This window comes from Pristiophorus japonicus, chromosome 6 (genome assembly GCF_044704955.1).
Source record: "Pristiophorus japonicus isolate sPriJap1 chromosome 6, sPriJap1.hap1, whole genome shotgun sequence".
NCBI lineage: Eukaryota > Metazoa > Chordata > Chondrichthyes > Pristiophoridae > Pristiophorus > Pristiophorus japonicus.
In genome coordinates, this window is record NC_091982.1 from 174,501,877 (window position 1) to 174,519,654 (window position 17,778).

At 42.3% G+C, this 17,778-nt stretch overlaps 1 protein-coding gene across 1 annotated transcript in view; it reads left to right on the forward strand.

The window, feature by feature from the left end:
• psmd1 (proteasome 26S subunit, non-ATPase 1) overlaps positions 1-17,778 on the forward strand; it is a 153,774-nt gene that overhangs the window by 121,343 nt on the left and 14,653 nt on the right. Inside the window, exon 19 of the mRNA XM_070883400.1 lies at positions 3,286-3,388. Coding sequence (XP_070739501.1) covers positions 3,286-3,388 — 103 coding nt within the window. The remainder of the gene's footprint in view (positions 1-3,285; positions 3,389-17,778) is intronic.

Sequence of the window (17,778 nt, forward strand, 5' to 3'; positions counted from 1 at the left end):
CGCAACAGCTACAGGAAAAATGCAGAGAACAGCACCAGTCCTTATACATGGCCGCCTTCGACCTTACAAAGGCTTTGACAATCAACCGCGAGGGTCTATGGAGCGCCTCCGTTTCAGATGCCCCCAAAAGTTCGTCACCATCCTCCGCCTGCTCCACGACGACATGCAGGCCATGATCCTTACCAATGGTTCCATCACAGACCCAATCCACGTCTGGACCGAGATCAAACAGGGCTGTGTCATCGCCCCAACCCTCTTCGCAATCTTTCTCGCCGCCATGCTCCACCTCACAGTCAACAAGCTCCCTGCTGGAGTTGAACTAAACTACAGAACCAGTGAGAACCTGTTCAACCTGCGCCGTCTCCAGGCCAGATCCAAAACCGACCTCTGTCGTCGAGCTACAGTACGCGGACGACGCCTGCGTCTGCGCACATACAGAGGCTGCACTCCAGGACATAGTCGACATATTTACTGAGACGTACAGTACGAAAGCATGGGCCTTATGCTAAACATCCATAAGAAAAAGGTCCTCCACCAACCTGTCCTCACTGCACAGCACTGCCCCCCAGTCATCAAGACCCACGGCGCAGCCCTGGACACCGTGGACCACTTCCCATATCTTGGGAGCCTCCTATCAACAAGAGCAGGCATCGACAACGAGATCCAACACCGCCTCCAGTGCGCCAGTGCAGCCTTCGGCCTCCTGAGGAAAAGAGTGTTTGAAGACCAGGCCCTCAAAACTGCCACCAAGCTCATGGTCTACAGGGCTGTAGTAATACCTGCCCTCTGCTCAGAGACATGGACCATGTACAGTAGACACCAAGTTACTGGAGAAATATTGCCAACGATGGCTCCGCAAGATCCTACAAATCCCCTGGGAGGACAGGTGCACTAACATCAGCATCCTCATTCAGGCAAACATCCCCAGCATTTGAAGCACTGATCACACTCGATCAGCTCCACTCAATGAGCCACAAAGTCCGCATGCCAGATACAAGACTCCCAAAGCAAGTGCATTACTTGGAGCTCCTTCACGGTAAACGAGCCAAAGGTGGGCAACGGAAACGCTACAAAGACACCCTCAAAGCCTCCCTGATAAAGTGCAATATCCCCATTGACATCTGGGAGTCCCTGGCCCAAGACCGCCCTAAATGGAGGAAGTGTATCCGAGAGGGCGCTGAGTACCTTGAGTCTCAACGCCGAGAGCGTGCAGAAATCAAGTGCAGACAGCGGAAAGAGCGTGCGACAAACCAGTCCCACCCACCTCTTCCCTCAACAACTATCTGTCCCACCTGTGACAAAGTCTGTGGCTATCGTATTGGACTGTTCAGCCACCAAAGAACTCACTTCAGGAGTGGAAGCAAGTCTTCCTTGATTCTGAGGGACTGCCTATTATGATGATGATGATATCAAGTGGACTTGTTAACCAATAATCTGCGCACTGATGCTAAGTTTGGGTTTCGTCAGGATCACTTGTCTCCATTACAGCCTTGGTTCAAACATGGACTCGAGCTGAATTCCAGAAATGAGGCGAGTCATCAAGGCAGCATTTGACCATGTGTGGCACCAAGGAGCCCTGGTCAAACTGAAATCAATAGAAATTGAGGCGGGGTGGGGGGGGGAAACACTCCAGTGGCTGGAGTCCTATCGGGTTGGAAGGTGGTTGTGGCTGTTAGAGCCTAATCATCTCGGCTTCGGGACATCGCTGCAGGAGTTCTTCGGCCCAACTATCTTCAACTGTTTCATCAAGGACCTTCCCTCCATCATTTAGGTCAGAAGTGGGGTTTTTTGTTTGCACAATGTTCAGCTCCATTTGTAATTCCTCCAGTAATGAAGCAGTCCAAACCTGTATGCATCATAACATAGACAAAATCCAGGCTTGGGCTGATGTGGCAAGTAACATTTGTGCTCCACAAGTGCCAAGCAATGATCATCTCCAACAAGAGAGAGCCTAACCACTTTCCTCTAAACCTTCAATGGTGTTGCCATAGCAGAGTTCCCACCATCAACATCCATGGGGAAGTAATTGACCAGAAACTCAACTGGTCCAGGGGCATTAATGCTGTGGCTAATTGAGCCGGTTGGAGGCTGGGTATTCTGCGACGTGTGTGGCTCACCATCTGACTCCCCAAAGCCTCTCCATCTACAAGTCAGGAGTGTAATGGAATACTCTCCAATTGTCTGGATGGGTGCAGCTGCAACAACACTCATTAAGCTTGACACCTTCCACGATGAAGCAGTTTGCTTGATCAGCTCTTCATTCACTAGCCTAAACATTCACCACCTCCACCAACGGCATACCACTGCTACAGTGGGTACTATTTTCAGGATCCACTGCAGCAACTCGCCAAGGCTTCTTCAGCACTAGCTATCAAACCCTCAACCTCTACCACCAAGATGCACAAGGGAAGCAGTTGCATGGGAATACAATCACCTCCAAGGTCCCTTCCAAATCTCACGCTATCCTGACTTGAACATGCACTTTCATTTCTTCATCGTCGCTGGGTCAAAATCCTGGAACTTCCAACCTAAAGGCATTTTGGGAGCACTTTCACCACATCGACTGCAGCGGTTCAAAAAGGCCCACTTCCACCTTCCCAGGGAAACTAGGAATGGGCAGTAATTGCCAGCCTTGCTCAGATGCCCACGATAAATAAATATATATGCTGTTCTGCTCTGTTCAAAAGAAAGGCTTTCAGTTTACTTTTGCTCCTTTGATTGACATTGAGCTTTCTAATTTAAATGTTTTACTGTTTTAAAAATTGATGAGTATTGCAAACTAGAAAAGGAGAAATTAGATGCAAGTATAACATTGAAAAGGTGTTAAAGCACATTTTGCGAATGATCAACTTATAGGCAAAGCATAATTATGTATGCAGTGCTTCAAGACTGACTTACTGCACTTCATTTCAATGGTAGGAAGTCAAGGAAGCAGAATATACTTAACATGCATAAAATAGTATGCATGTGGGGTTTAAAACCTGTGATTGTGTTCAGCATAGCACTTTAGAACCAATTAGATAAAACTTGGATAATTGTTTGCTTTTATCAGCTCCATTTATATAAAGTATATGTAATTTCAACAATTCCCTTTTTAAAGGAGTAAATCTGTTGGTGGGTTTTCTATATCACATCCGGCAACCTGTATTCCTCAATACTTAAGATTTTTTTTATTTCTAAGGGTTTACATATGATAAGTCATAGATTTATACATGTTTCTAACATTTGAACTTATCTGTTTTACAAGTTTCACATTGACTTACTGTCCTGTGGTTCCTTAACCAGGTCACACAATTCCGACAGCTCTACGCAAAGGTTATCAACGACAAGCATGATGATGTCATGGCCAAGTTTGGCGCTATCCTAGCTCAGGGCATTCTCGATGCAGGTAACACATAAGTTATGAAGTAACTTGTATTATGATCACAGACCAAATGGGAAGCTGGTTTAGAGGACTTCTTGTCAGTAACCCATTTCAACCTCTTTCTGCTGTGCTTTTTATGAATACTTTGGTTTAAGCAGTGCATTATGATTTCATTTAGAGCTGGTAGCTTAAGGAATCGCGGAAGCTGAATTAACATTGGTAGGTGCAATCATTAACCGCAGCTAAAGCTGACTGTTAATTTAGCCCCCTGGCACTGTCCGCTCCAGTTACACCTCCAAGACGGCTCCAGGTCAGACATAGAATCATAGAATGGTTACAGCACAGAAGGAGGTCATTCGACCCAGCGAGCCCGTGCCGGCTCTCTGCAGGAGCACTTTAGCTAGTCCCACTCCCCTGCCCTTTCCGAGTAGCCCTGCAGTTTTTTTTCCTTCAGGTACTTATCCAGTTCCCTTTTGAAAGTCAAGATTGAATCTGCCTGCATTCCCTTTCAGGCAGTGCATTCCTGATCCTAACCACTCGTGCATAAAAAAGAATTTCCTCATGTCGTCTTTGATTCTGCCAATCACCTTAAATCTGTGTCCTCTGGTTCTCGACCTTCCGTAATGGGAACAGTTTCTCTCTATCTACTCTGTCATCTACACTACATCCACCTCATAATTTTGAACACCTCTATCAAATCTCCTCTCAGCCTTCTCTGCTCTAAGGAGAACAACCTCAGCTTCTCTAATCTATCCACGTAACTGAAGTCCCTCATCCCATGAATTATTCTTGTAAATCTTTTCTGCACTAAGGCCTTCACATCCTTCCTAAAGTGTGGTGCCCAGAATTGGAAACAATACTCCAGTTGAGACCAAACCAGTGTTTTATAAAGGTGGTTCATAACTTCCTTGCTTTTGTACTCTGCCTCTATTTATGAAGCTCAGGATCCCATATGCTTTTGTAACAATTTTCTCAACCTGCCCTGCCACCTTCAAAGATTTGTGCACATGTGCCCCCAGGTCTCTCTTTATGCACCCCCTGTAAAATTGTACTTCTTCCTACCAAAATATATCACTTCGCACTTTCCTGCATTACATTTCAACTGCCACGTGTCTGCCCATTCCACCAGCCTGTCTGTCTTCTTGAAATCTTATCACTATCCTCTTCACTGATCACTATATTTCCAAGTTTTGTGTCATCTCCAAATTTTGAAATGATGCCCTGTACACCCAAGTCTTAAGTTATTAATATACATCAGACCCCTGGGGAACACGACTGTATAGCTTACTCCAGTCCGAAAAACAACCATTCATCAATATTCTGTTTCCTGTCACTTAGCCAATTTCGTATCCAGATCATCTGTGGCAAGAACAGACAAATTAACTTTTTGGATGAAGCCCTTCATCAGAACTTCTCACTTACTTTTGCTCCATTCCTTTTTAAGTGCTGCCCATCTGTGCTTGTGCATTTACCCAGATATTAGCTGTGGCTCAATGGTTGCACTCTTGCCTCTGTCAGAAGGTTGTGGGCTCAAGCCCCACTGTAGTAGTGAGGGAGAACTTTCCTCTCTCTTTCTTTTTTTCTCTTTTTGTGTTTCTATTCAGTCTCATTAGATTCTCAAGATCGTGGTTCAAGTTATATGATATCAAATATTAAATCCACTCCCACAAAAGTTGTTTGCACAGCATAAGTCTGTATTGAAGAGTTTGTTCCAAAATGCACCAAGGGGATTGTTTGAGAGAGTCTTTTTAATTCAGATAAAAACAGATTTGAAATGCAATTTGAAATATTCAGTAATAGCAAAAGACTTTGTATTGAGATGTTCCTCATCAAATTTAGCAATTTATAGAATGTTTTTTCACTTCATTTTAATCAGGGCAAATAGGTTTCTCATTAAATGAAAAACTAGACTTTGAGAATAGAGCATTTGTTAGCATTTGCGATTTAATTTCAATGTACTCCAATCAGAATATCTCAAAATTCCTCAGTCTTTCCATATATTATCCTACTAATTAATTTCTGTCTTTGTACTAAGCTTTTTAAAAAAAAATCCTTATAGATACCTTTTTGTAATATAGTAATTATTTTGGTGAGAAAACATCCAAAAACAGATTGCCCAAACAGCAGCCACATCTGTTCCCTTAGCAATGACTCAATGTCTCCCCCAATATTTGGCAGTGTTGACTGGTGAATCGCATCCAGCATTTTTCTCAGACTACAAAGAAGGGACCTGATTCCAGGAAAACTCCAGCTCAGCCTCCCTGCTATTTTATAGACTGCAAGATGGTAATAATCATAGCTGAAGGTGGTTGGGCCAAGGGCCTTGAGAAACTCTGGAAGTGATGTTTTGGGACCATGCTGATTTGCCTCTGAAAGCCATGACCATCTTTCTGTATGTTAGGTGTAACTCCAAGCACTTGAGATTTTCCCATTGCTAGGGCTCTTGTTGCGATACTCGGTCCAATGCTGCCTTGATGTCAAGGGCTGCAACTCTCACTTCTTCTCTGGTAGCAATTGTTGCCTTTTACATCTCGTAATTTGGAGAAGCTTTTAAAACCTAATTTACATTAAATGAACCGCAATATTCTACACTGAAAAAAAAATTGTTGGTTTGAATGCTATAATCCGACTATGCTCTACCATGTTATGGTAATCGGGTTTTCTATAAATCATGGAAAAGAAGGTCTTTAACACAATTTGAATCGGAATAATTTTTTAAAACTTGTGCTAATTGAGTATTACTGGCAGATTGATTTTTGACGAATCAGACCATTTTTCCTGGAGGTGTGTAAGGTCTAAGTCTGCGCAGAGCATTTATCTGTTCCTGTTTTTCATTATACAGCTGTCTTCTGTCACAGTTATTTAAGATGACATCTGTTCTGCTGTGTTGTGTTGTCCCAGGCAGATAATTACTACTAAAGCTAAACTCCTGCAGCCAGACAATTCAGCATCTGTTTACAGTGCTGTCTTCAAACTTAATTAACTTATCTTTACTGATGAAGGACTTTTATGAATATCAATCATTTTGTTTGAAAATACTGCAGACTAAATGTTTCTCAATTCTACAATGTCTCTAATTTCACTTAAGTATTAGAAATGTACAAATAATTGTCTACATTGCCCCAAACCTGAGTTTTTGTCTTTATTGCATTTAAACAGTTCAGGAAGACCCACCCATACCTTCACTCTTGCTCGGCCTTGCTACTTGCATTTCCCCCCTCCCCCCATTCCAGGCTTGAATTCCTCTCTCAAAAGCCAACAGCTACCCTCTATGCCTTTCTCGGCATTCTCCGAAGGGCCCAACTTAGCACCTGTTGCTGCCTCCTTACGAGCAGCAATCTCAACTGCCTCACCCTCCTCTTTCACCAACCTCTGTGTGCCCACTGGCAGTTAATTTTGCCAAACTACTTTTCATCCCATTAACCTCCTCCACCACTGTCCCTTGGACTGCCAATGGATCAACAATCACTTTCCCTCTCCATTTCCCTCCAGAATATCCATTCATTAGTGAACAAGGCCCTTGCCATCCATGAGCTTATTGATTACACTGACATCATGGCTTTGATGGAAACTTGGCTCATGGGCGGTGACACCTTGCCCCTTACTGAAGCCTCCACACCTTGTTACAACCCTGTCACGTCTCCTTAAAATCCATTCTTTACTGCCCTCCCTCCAATACCCACACCAGGTTTCTCAATAACGTGCAATTAAAAAGGAAATTCAGAAAGCAAAGACAGAGCATGAAAAAATGTTGGCAAGTAAAATTAAGGAAAACACACACATGTTTTATAAATACATTAAGAGCAAGAGGATAACTAAAGAAAGAGTAAGGCCTATTAGAGACCATAAAGATAATCTGTGTGTGGAGGCGGAAGACGTGGGTATGATTCTTAATGAATACTTTGCGTCTGTTTTCACAAAAGAGAGGGGCGATGCAGACATTGCAATCAGAGAGGAGGAGTGTGAAATATTAGCTGAAATAAATATAGTGAGCGAGGAAGTATTAAGAGGCTTAGCAGCTTTGAAAGTGGATAAATCCCCAGGCTAGGATGAAATGTATCCCACGCTTGTGAGAGAAGCAAAAGAGTAAATAGCAGAGATTCTGGGCATCATTTTCCAATCCCCTCTGGCTACTGGTGTGGTACAGGAGGACTGCTAACATTGTACCTTTGTTTAAAAAGGGAGAAAGGGATAGACCAAGTAATTACAGGCCAGTCAGCCTAGTCTGTGGTGGGAAAATTATTGGAAAAAATTCTGAGGGACAGGATAAATCTTCATTTAGAAAGACACGAATTAATCAAAGACAGTCAATATGGATTTGTTAAGGGAAGGTCGTGTCTGATTAACTTGATTGAATATTTTGAGGAGGTAACAATGAAGGTAGTGCATTTGATGCAGTGGAAATGGATTTTAACAAGGCTTTTGATAAGGTCCTACATGGCAGACTGGTCATGGAAGTAAAAGCCCATGGGATCCAGGGCAAAGTGGCAAGTTGGAACCAACATTGGCTGAGGCAGGAAGCAAATAGTAATTAATGGTTGATGGGTGTTTTAATGACTGGAAGGCTGTTTCCAGTGGGGTTCCACAGGGCTCAGCACTAGTCCCTTGCTTTTTGTGGTATAGATCAATGACTTAGACTTGAATGTAGAGGGTATGATTAAGAAGTTTGCAGATGATTCTAAAATTGGCTGTGTGGTTGATAATGAAGAAAGCTGTAGACTGCAGAAAGATGTCAATGAACTGGTCAGGTGGGCAGGACAATAGCAAAATTCAATCCAGAGAAATGTGAGGTAATGCATTTGGGGAGGGCTAACAAGGCCAAGGGCATACACATTAAATGGTAGGACACTGAAGTGTCGAGGAACAAAGGGACCTTGGAGTGCAAGTCCACAGATCCCTGAAAGTAGCTGGCCAGGTAGATAAGGTAGTTAAGAAGGCATACGGAACACTTGCCTTTATTAGCCGAAGCATGGAATACAAGAGCAGGGAGGTTATGCTTGAACTGTATAAAACAGTAGTTAGGCCGCAGCTAGAGTACTGTGTGCAGTTCTGATCACCTCAATACAGGAAGGATGTGATTGCACTCAAGGTTTATGAAGATGTTGCCTGGACTGGAAAATTTTAGCTGTGAGGAAAGATTGGATAGGCTGGGTTTGTTTTCTTTGGAACAGAGGAGGCTGCGGTGGGACCTTATTGAGGTGTAGAAAATTGAGGGGCCTAGATAGAGTGGATAGGAAGGACCTATTTTCCTTAGCAGATGGGTCAACAACCAGGGGGCATAGATTTAAAGTAATTGGTAGGAGGGGATTTGAGGGGAAATATCTTCACCTGTTGGGAGTCTGGAACTCACTGCCTGAAAGGGTGGTATAGGTAGAAAACCTCCCCACATTTTAAACAGTACTTGGATGTGCACTTGAAGTGCCGTAACCTACAGGGCTACGGACCAAGAGCTGGAAAGTGGGATTAGGCTGAATAGCTCTTTGTCGTCCGGCACGGACACGATGGGCCAAAATGTCCTTCTTCCGTGCTGTAAATTTCTATGATTCTATGAATAAGATGTGCTTACTATTTTCCTTCCTCTGCCTCTGCACTGAGGGACTCCGCATCTTCAGTGATTTCACTTTCAATCTCAATCTCGTTGCCTTGCACTCTCTTGATTTCGGTAACCTCTGTCCTTTCTCAGCCTTTCTCCATATAAACTCTCCGACCAATATTCACCCCTACACCTCAATCTTCCCATCAAGTGTGTAACTTGGAGAGGAACTTGCAAGTGATGGTGCTCCCATGCGCCTTCTGCCCTTGTCCTTCTAGGTGGTAGAGGTCGCGGGTTTTGGAGGTGCTGCCAAAGAAGCAGTGGCCTCTCTACTCCCATCGTCGTGATAATAGACAAGTCTGTCTCTGATCATTTTCTTGTATCCCTCACCACTCATGTCCACCTCTTCCAACCTCACACCTCTGCATCCACCCCTGGAAAAAATCTTTATTCCATAAAGAAAGAAGTCTTGCATTGCACATTTCATGACCTCAAGTCATCCCAAAGCGTTTTGCAGCCAATTAAGTACTTTTGTAATGTAGGAAGTTTGGCTGCTGGGTTGCACATAGTCAGCTCCCACAAACTGTGAAATAAGTAACCAGATCATTTGATTTAGGTGTTTGTTGAAGGATAAATGTTGGTCAGGGCATTAGGAGAACTCCCCAGCTCTTTGAGTAGTGCCGTGGGATCTTTTGCATCCATCTGAGAGGGCAGATGGGGCCTCAGTTTAATGTCTCTTCTGAAAGACGTCCTGAATCCTCCTAAATGGTTAACAACCACTAGGCTTGATTGCATTTTCTGCTGATGTTTGAAGTCTTTTCCAAACTCAATTAAAGGGGCATATCATAATTATCTGCTTGTCCGGAATACCTACCACCTCTTGTTCAGAAACAGAGTAGTAGAGTTGTGGGTCCTCAAATAAGTGAAAACAGTAGCTGCAGAGCATCTTATAGATGGAACACACTGCAGCCACGGTGCACGGTGGTGGAGGGAGTGAATGTTGAAGATGGTGGATGGGGTGCCAATCAAGCGGGCTGCTTTGTTCTGGATGGTGTCAAGCTTCTTGAGTGTTGTTGAAGCTGCACTCAGTCACCCAGATGAGTTAAAAAATAATTGGATGCAAAGTGTTTTGTGACATCCTGGGAATGTGATGAAGGTGCTATATAAATGCAGGTTTGTTTTCATTCCACTTTCCTAATTGAGATTACAATCATGGGGGGTCTGACAGCAGCTCTTGAGCACATGTCAGCAAATTATCCCACTGATTCCCTTCCTATAAGCTTGTGATGAAGTTCATTAACTGACCGTGTCTGAGAATAATGACTAGGCGGTCTCTCACTGGATGCCAAAGTACTTTTGTATGTGGATGTTGAACTGCCGCAACAAATGAGGAAAACCATACCATGGATAGTTAATGGAATATTTCTGCCTTTTTAAGCAGGCAGACTTTGTGACCCACCTCATATACTTTGAAATAGAGCAGTTTTCTCCAAAGGGATGTACTCCCTTCTTATCCAGAGACCAATCATAGAAATATTTAGATACAATTTACAAAACAATGTGTAAAACCTAATGATTTGAATTAATATAAACTGACTGAAAGCATTATCTTTGGCCGACTTGTCAAATAGTGACTCCAATCTATAACTGCTTCTGTACTTTTATCAGCTGCACAGATTTGATGTCCTTAATTATTTTTAATCCTTAGATCCCTTTATTTCCGAGACTCATGTATTTCTTTATTAGACTAATGAGCTTTAAGCTAAAGATGCTAATTAGATTCGTTAAAACCAGTCTGACCACAAAGCTTTTGTCTTTTAAACCAAAGAGCTAATGATTTGAATAAGTATATTCATGTTATTTTGAAACATCCTAGATCGGCACTAAAGACATTCTGAAGCTAAATGGAGAGGTATAGGGACTGCTCGAAAAACAACCTGAACACTAAGGGTAGAAATAGGAGATTCTAAAACAACGAAGACATAGTGAGATGGCAACATGTAATCTTCTGTAAAATATCCTAATGACTTCACCTTCAATTATAAATGTAATGTGAGATCAACGTTTAATGTATCTGCTGCCAGTCACTGTGCATTCAACTGCTCACAGACAAGCCATTAATTTTAACGCTGCATAGCAACAGAACCTTTGTTTTTATCAAGGTGGAGAAATCTGCGAGTCCCATTGTTGGCCAATAATTAGACTGCCACTCTCAAGTGTTGATGGGAAGAGATAGCCTTGAGAAATCTAGAAGTGGGAAAAAATGTAGGGTATTCAAAAATATAATCAAGAAGCAGTAGCATACTTTTAAAAAAAAAAATACAACAACTTTTTATTTCAATGGTGTGACTTCCTTGATGACATGTTTCTAAAAATGACCAGCTGTTCAGTCAATTTATCTTGCACAGTAGAAAGAGCCAATAACTGCAGGCGTTGCAATTTATGTGATTGGATATTTCCTCTCTTTTTAAAAGGAAAGTAATTGTTAAATACAGGGTACATTCTTTTGCATTCATAATAAAGTATTGGTTTCCAGAGCTGAAATTCAGTTTAAAATTAACATCAGTACTTATAGTTTCTACTAAGTTGCACTGGTTTTTTCAGCACAATTCATCTGAAATCAGCCAAACGAGTGCAATAGATTGAGGAATTCAAGTGCAAATTACGTCCAGCGCAAATTTAGTTTCCATGATCTTTTGCGCTAGTTTAAAAAACATTGTACTAGAAGCCGGCCTTGCCCACAAAACTGGCCTTAGATCGACTTAATCATCATTGTGAGTTTCCACTAATTGCATCTGTTTGCGGGCCTTAAAATTAAGCTTTTTTTCTGCGTGCAAAGACACTAATAGCCATGTTTTAAAAGCTTTTAAATATATTTTTTTAACTTAACTAAGAAACTGCTGTACACCAATATAACTAATAAATGGTTCTGTATAGCTTAAAAGTCATTTTCAGTTATTTAAAATTGGGTTACTCATAGATAGCGGATTAGACTCTGACTATTTTTGTGATTAACCCATTTTCAGCTTTATTAATTAAACTGCACCAGGTTACCACTCTTAAATATATATCAGAATATTTTTCAAAGCAAACATTAAAAAAAAATTACATTCTATTGCGTTGGTTCATGGAAGATTTTACGTTCAGTGATATGGAAATGCGTTTGCATGGAAACTTGAGCAAACAACAACACTTCTTAGAACGAGTGCAATTTTTGCCCAGATGCTGATTGCGCTCAAAGCAGAAACTCTTGACCTTTCTGATTAATTTCAAATTTAAAGATAAACTACTTTGTTTTTAACTAGTTCAACTTTTTTCATTTTCATTTTGGATTTGATTATTTAACAATCTTGTCTCCATATGATTTTGTTTCTGACAATTTAGCCACATCAGTTAATTCTTGTAAAGAGCTAAGTTGTGTCAATGCATTCCAGATACTATTGTATATGCAAGTTTTTGGAATGTGTTTATTTGGTTGCTTTGTTTTTGATTCTCAGCAACCTGTTCAAAAATAGCTGCAGAGTTCTGAATTTGGTATTAGCAGCATATTGCCTTCTTACACAAGAACATAAATAGGAGCAGGAGTAGACCACCTGGCCCCTCGAGCCTGTTCCGCCATTCAGTAAGATCATGGCTGATCTGATCATAGACTCAGCTCCACTTCCCTGTCCTCTTCCCGTAACCCTTTAATCCTTTATCGCTCAAAAATCTGTCTATCTCCGCCTTAAATATATTCAATGACCCAGCCTCCACAGCTCTCTGGGGAAGAGAATTCTATAAATTTACAACCCTCAGAGAGAAGAAATCGTCATCATCTCAGTTTTAAATGGACAGCCCCTTATTCTGAGACTGTGTCCCCTAGTTTTAGTTTCCCCTATGAGTGGAAATATCCTCTCTGCATCCACCTTGTCGAGCCCCCTCATTATCTTTTATGTTTTGATAAGGTCACCTCATTCTTCTGAACGCCAGTGCCGAGAGCACACACAAAACAAGCGTTGGCAGCAAAAGGAGCGTGCGGCAAACCAGTCCCACCCACCCTTTCCTTCAACGACTGTCTGTCCCACCTGTGACAGAGACTGTAATTCCCGTATTGGACTGTTCAGTCACCTAAGAACTCACCTTTAGAGTGGAAGAAAGTCTTCCTCGATTTCAAGGGACTGTCTATAATGATGATGGGCCCAACCTACTCAACCTATCTTCATAAGTCAACCCCCTCATCTCCGGAATCAACCTAGTAAGTCTTTTCTGAACAGCCTCCAATGCAAGTATATCCTTCCTTAAATACGGAGACCAAAACTGTACGCAATACTCCAGGTATGGCCTCACCAATAACCTGTACAATTGTAACAGAACTTCTCTGCATTTATACTCTATCCCTCTTGCAATAAAGGCCAACATTCCATCTGCCTTCCTGATTACTTGCTGTACCTTTTTGTGCTTCATGCTTAAGGACCAACAGGTCCCTCTGTACTGCAGCACTTTGCAATTTTTCTCCATTTAAATTGTAATTTGCTTTTCTATTTTTTCTGCTGAAGTGGATAACCTCACATTTTCCCACATTATACTCCATCTGCCAAATTTTTGCCCACTCTCTTAGCCTGTCTATATCATAGAAACATAGAAACAAGGTGCAGGAGTAGGCCATTCGGCCCTTCTAGCCTGCACCACCATTCAGTGAGTTCATGGCTGAACATGCAACTTCAGTACCCCATTCCTGCTTTCTCGCCATACCCCTTGATCCCCCTAGTAGTAAGGACTACATCTAACTCCTTTTTGAATATATTTAGTGAATTGGCCTCAACAACTTTCTGTGGTAGAGAATTCCACAGGTTCACCACTCTCTGGGTGAAGAAGTTTCTCCTCATCTCGGTCCTAAATGGCTTACCCCTTATCCTTAGACTGTGACCCCCTGGTTCTGGACTTCCCCAACATTGGGAACATTCTTCCTGCATCTAACCTGTCTAAACCCGTCAGAATTTTAAAAGTTTCTATGAGGTCCCCTCTCATTCTTCTGAACTCCAGTGAATACAAGCCCAGTTGATCCAGTCTTTCTTGATAGGTCAGTCCCGCCATCCCGGGAATCAGTCTGGTGAACCTTCGCTGCACTCCCTCAATAGCAAGAATGTCCTTCCTCAGGTTAGGAGACCAAAACTGTACACAATACTCCAGGTGTGGCCTCACCAAGGCCCTGTACAACTGTAGCAACACCTCCCTGCCCCCTGTACTCAAATCCCCTCGCTATGAAGGCCAACATGCCATTTGCTTTCTTAAGCGCCTGCTGTACCTGCATGCCAACCTTCAATGACTGATGTACCATGATACCCAGGTCTCGTTGCACCTGTCCTTTTCCTAATCTGTCACCATTCAGATAATAATCTGTCTCTCTGTTTTTACCACCAAAGTGGATAACCTCACATTTATCCACATTATGCTTCATCTGCCATGCATTTTCCCACTCACCTAACCTATCCAAGTCGCTCTGCAGCCTCATAGCATCCTCCTCGCAGCTCACACTGCCACCCAACTTAGTGTCATCTGCAAATTTGGAGATACTACATTTAATCCCCTCGTCTAAATCATTAATGTACAGTTAAACAGCTGGGGCCCCAGCACAGAACCTTGCGGTACTCCACTAGTCACTGCCTGCCATTCTGAAAAGTACCCATTTACTCCTACTCTTTGCTTCCTGTCTGACAACCAGTTCTCAATCCACGTCAGCACACTACCCCCAATCCCATGTGCTTTAACTTTGCACATTAATCTCTTGTGTGGGACCTTATCGAAAGCCTTCTGAAAGTCCAAATATACCACATCAACTGGTTCTCCCTTGTCCACACTACTGGAAACATCCTCAAAAAATTCCAGAAGATTTGTCAAGCATGATTTCCTTTTCACAAATCCATGCTGACTTGGACCTATCATGTCACCTCTTTCCAAATGCGCTGCTATGACATCCTTAATAATTGATTCCATCATTTTACCCATTACCGATGTCAGGCTGACCGGTCTATAATTCCGTTTTCTCTCTCCCTCCTTTTTTAAAAAATGGGATTACATTGGCTACCCTCCACTCGATAGGAACTGATCCAGAGTCAATGGAATGTTGGAAAATGACTGTCAATGCATCCGCTATTTCCAAGGCCACCTCCTTAAGTACTCTGGGATGCAGTCCATCAGGCCCTGGGGATTTATTGGCCTTCAATCCCATCAATTTCCCCAATACAATTTCCCGACTAATAAGGATTTCCCTCAGTTCCTCCTCCTTACTAGACCCTCTGACCCCTTTTATATCCGGAAGGTTGTTTGTGTCCTCCTTAGTGAATACCGAACCCAAGTACTTGTATCCCTTTGAAGATTTTTTGTGCCTTCACAATTTGCTTTCCCACCCATTTTTATATCATCAGCAAACTTGGCAACATTACACTCGGTCCCTTCATCTAAGTCATTAATATAGATTGTAAATAGTTGAGGCCCCAGCACCGATCCCTGCGACACCCCACTAGTTACTGTTTGCCAACCAGAAAATGACCCATTTATCCCAACTCTGTTTTCTGTTAATTAGCCAATCCTTTATCCATGCTAATATATTACCCCAACCCCGTGAACTTTTATCCTGTGCAGTAACCCTTTATGTGGCACCTTAACGAATACCTTCTGGAAATCCAAATACACCACATCCACTGGTCCCCCTTTATCCACCTTGCTCATTGCATCCTCAAAGAACTCCAGCAAATTTGTCAAACATGATTTCCCTTTCATAAAACCATGCTGACTCTGCTTAATTGAATTATGCTTTTCCAAATGTCCCACTACTGCTTCCTTAATAATGGACTCCAGCATTTTCCCAACAACAGGTATTAGGCTAACTGGTCTATACTTTCCTGCTTTTTGTCTGCCTCCTTTTTTAAATAGGGGCAATTATATTTGCGGTTTTCCAATCCGCTGAGACCGCCCCAGAATCCAGGGAATTTTGGTAGATCACAACCAATGCGTCCACTATCTCCGCAGCCACTTCTTTTAAGACCCTAGGATGCAAGCCATCAGGTCCAGGGACATGTCCGCCTTTAGTCCCATTATTTTACCGAGTATTACTTCTTTAGTGATAGTGGGCCCAAATTTGGACAGAAGTTGCTCTGCTTTTTTTGGAGCAACTTGATTTTTCTGGAGTATCTTAAAACTCCCCATTCTGCACATTTAATTTGTGCCAGTATAAGTGAGTTAATTAGGATTTTTTTTAGTTTTTAGTTTTTTTTTCAAAAGAGGGCATTACCAGCCACCTACGCCTGTTTTGGCCATTTAAACCAGTTTGGACAGCTAATAGTTGCTCCAAACTAACTTAGGCCAGCGTTTGTGGCCCGCGGAGTGTTAAGAAATCAGCGCAGGTACGTACATTCTAAACCACCAAGCACTAAACAAATCACAAAAATAAGCATTCAATAATAAATAAAAAATACAAGGAAGCTGAGAGGACCTGCACCTAGCACCAAGACCTACAAAGCACAAAAAGTAATAAGCAATTAATTAACAAATAAAAAATTAAAGAAACCCTGCAACCTCACATTTATCCACATCATACTGCATCTGCCACTCGTTTGCCCACTCAGCTAATCTGTCCAAGTCACCCTGCAGCCTTTTAGCGTCCTCCTTACAGCTCACACCGCCACCCAGCTTAGTGTCATCTGCAAACTTGGAGATATTACACTCAATTCCCTCATCCAAATCATTGATGTATATTGTAAATAGCTGGGGTCCCAACACTGAGCCCTGCGGCACCCCACTAGTCACTGCCTGCCATTCTGAAAAGGACCCGTTTATCCCGACTCTCTGCTTCCTGTCTGCCAACCAGTTCTCTATCCACGTCAGTACATTACCCCCAATACCATGTGCTTTAATTTTGTATATCAATCTCTGTGTGGGACCTTGTTAAAAGCCTTTTGAAAGTCCAAATACACCACATCCACCGGTTCTCCCTTGTCCACTCTACCAGTTACATCCTCAAAAAATTCTAGAAGATTTGTCAAGCAGGATTTCCCTTTCATAAATCCATGCTGACTTGGACCAATCCCATCACTGCTTTCCAAATGTGCCGCTATTTCATTTTTAATAATTGATTCCAACATTTTCCCCACTACTGATGTCAAGCTAACCGGTCTATAATTACTCATCTTCTCTCTCCCTCCCTTCTTAAAAAGTGGTGTTACGTTAGTTACCCTCCAGTCCATAGGAATAGATCCAGGGTCGATAGACTGTTGGAAAATGATCGCCAATGCATCCGCTATTTCTATGGCTATTTCCTTAAGTACTCTGGGATGCAGACTATCAGGCCCCGGGGATTTATCGGCCTTCAATCCCATCAATTTCCCTAACACAATTTCCTGCCTGATAAGGATTTCCTTCAGTTCCTCCTTCTCATTAAACCCTCGGTCCCTTAGTGTTTCCGGAAGGTTATTTGTGTCTTCCTTCGTGAAGACAGAACCAAAGTATTTATTTAACTGGTCCGCCAAGTAAATATTTACTTTAGCCACTCTTTTCCTTTTTATGTACCTGTAGAAACTCTTACTATCTTTTTTATATTTCCTACTAGTATACTCTCATAATCTATCTTCCCTCTCTTTATCATTTTTTTAGTCGTTCTTTGCTGGCTTTTAAAAATTTCCCAATCCTCTGGCCTCACACTAGTCTTGGCCACCTTGTATGCCCTTATTTTCAATTCGATGCCGTCTCTTATTTCCTTAGTTAGTCACAGCTGGTTATCCCTTCTCTTAGTCTTTCCTTCTCATTGGGATATATTTTCGTTGCAAGTTGTGAAATATCTCCTTAAATGTCTGCCACTGCTCATCAACTGTCCCATACTTTAATCTATTTTCCCAGTCTACTTTAG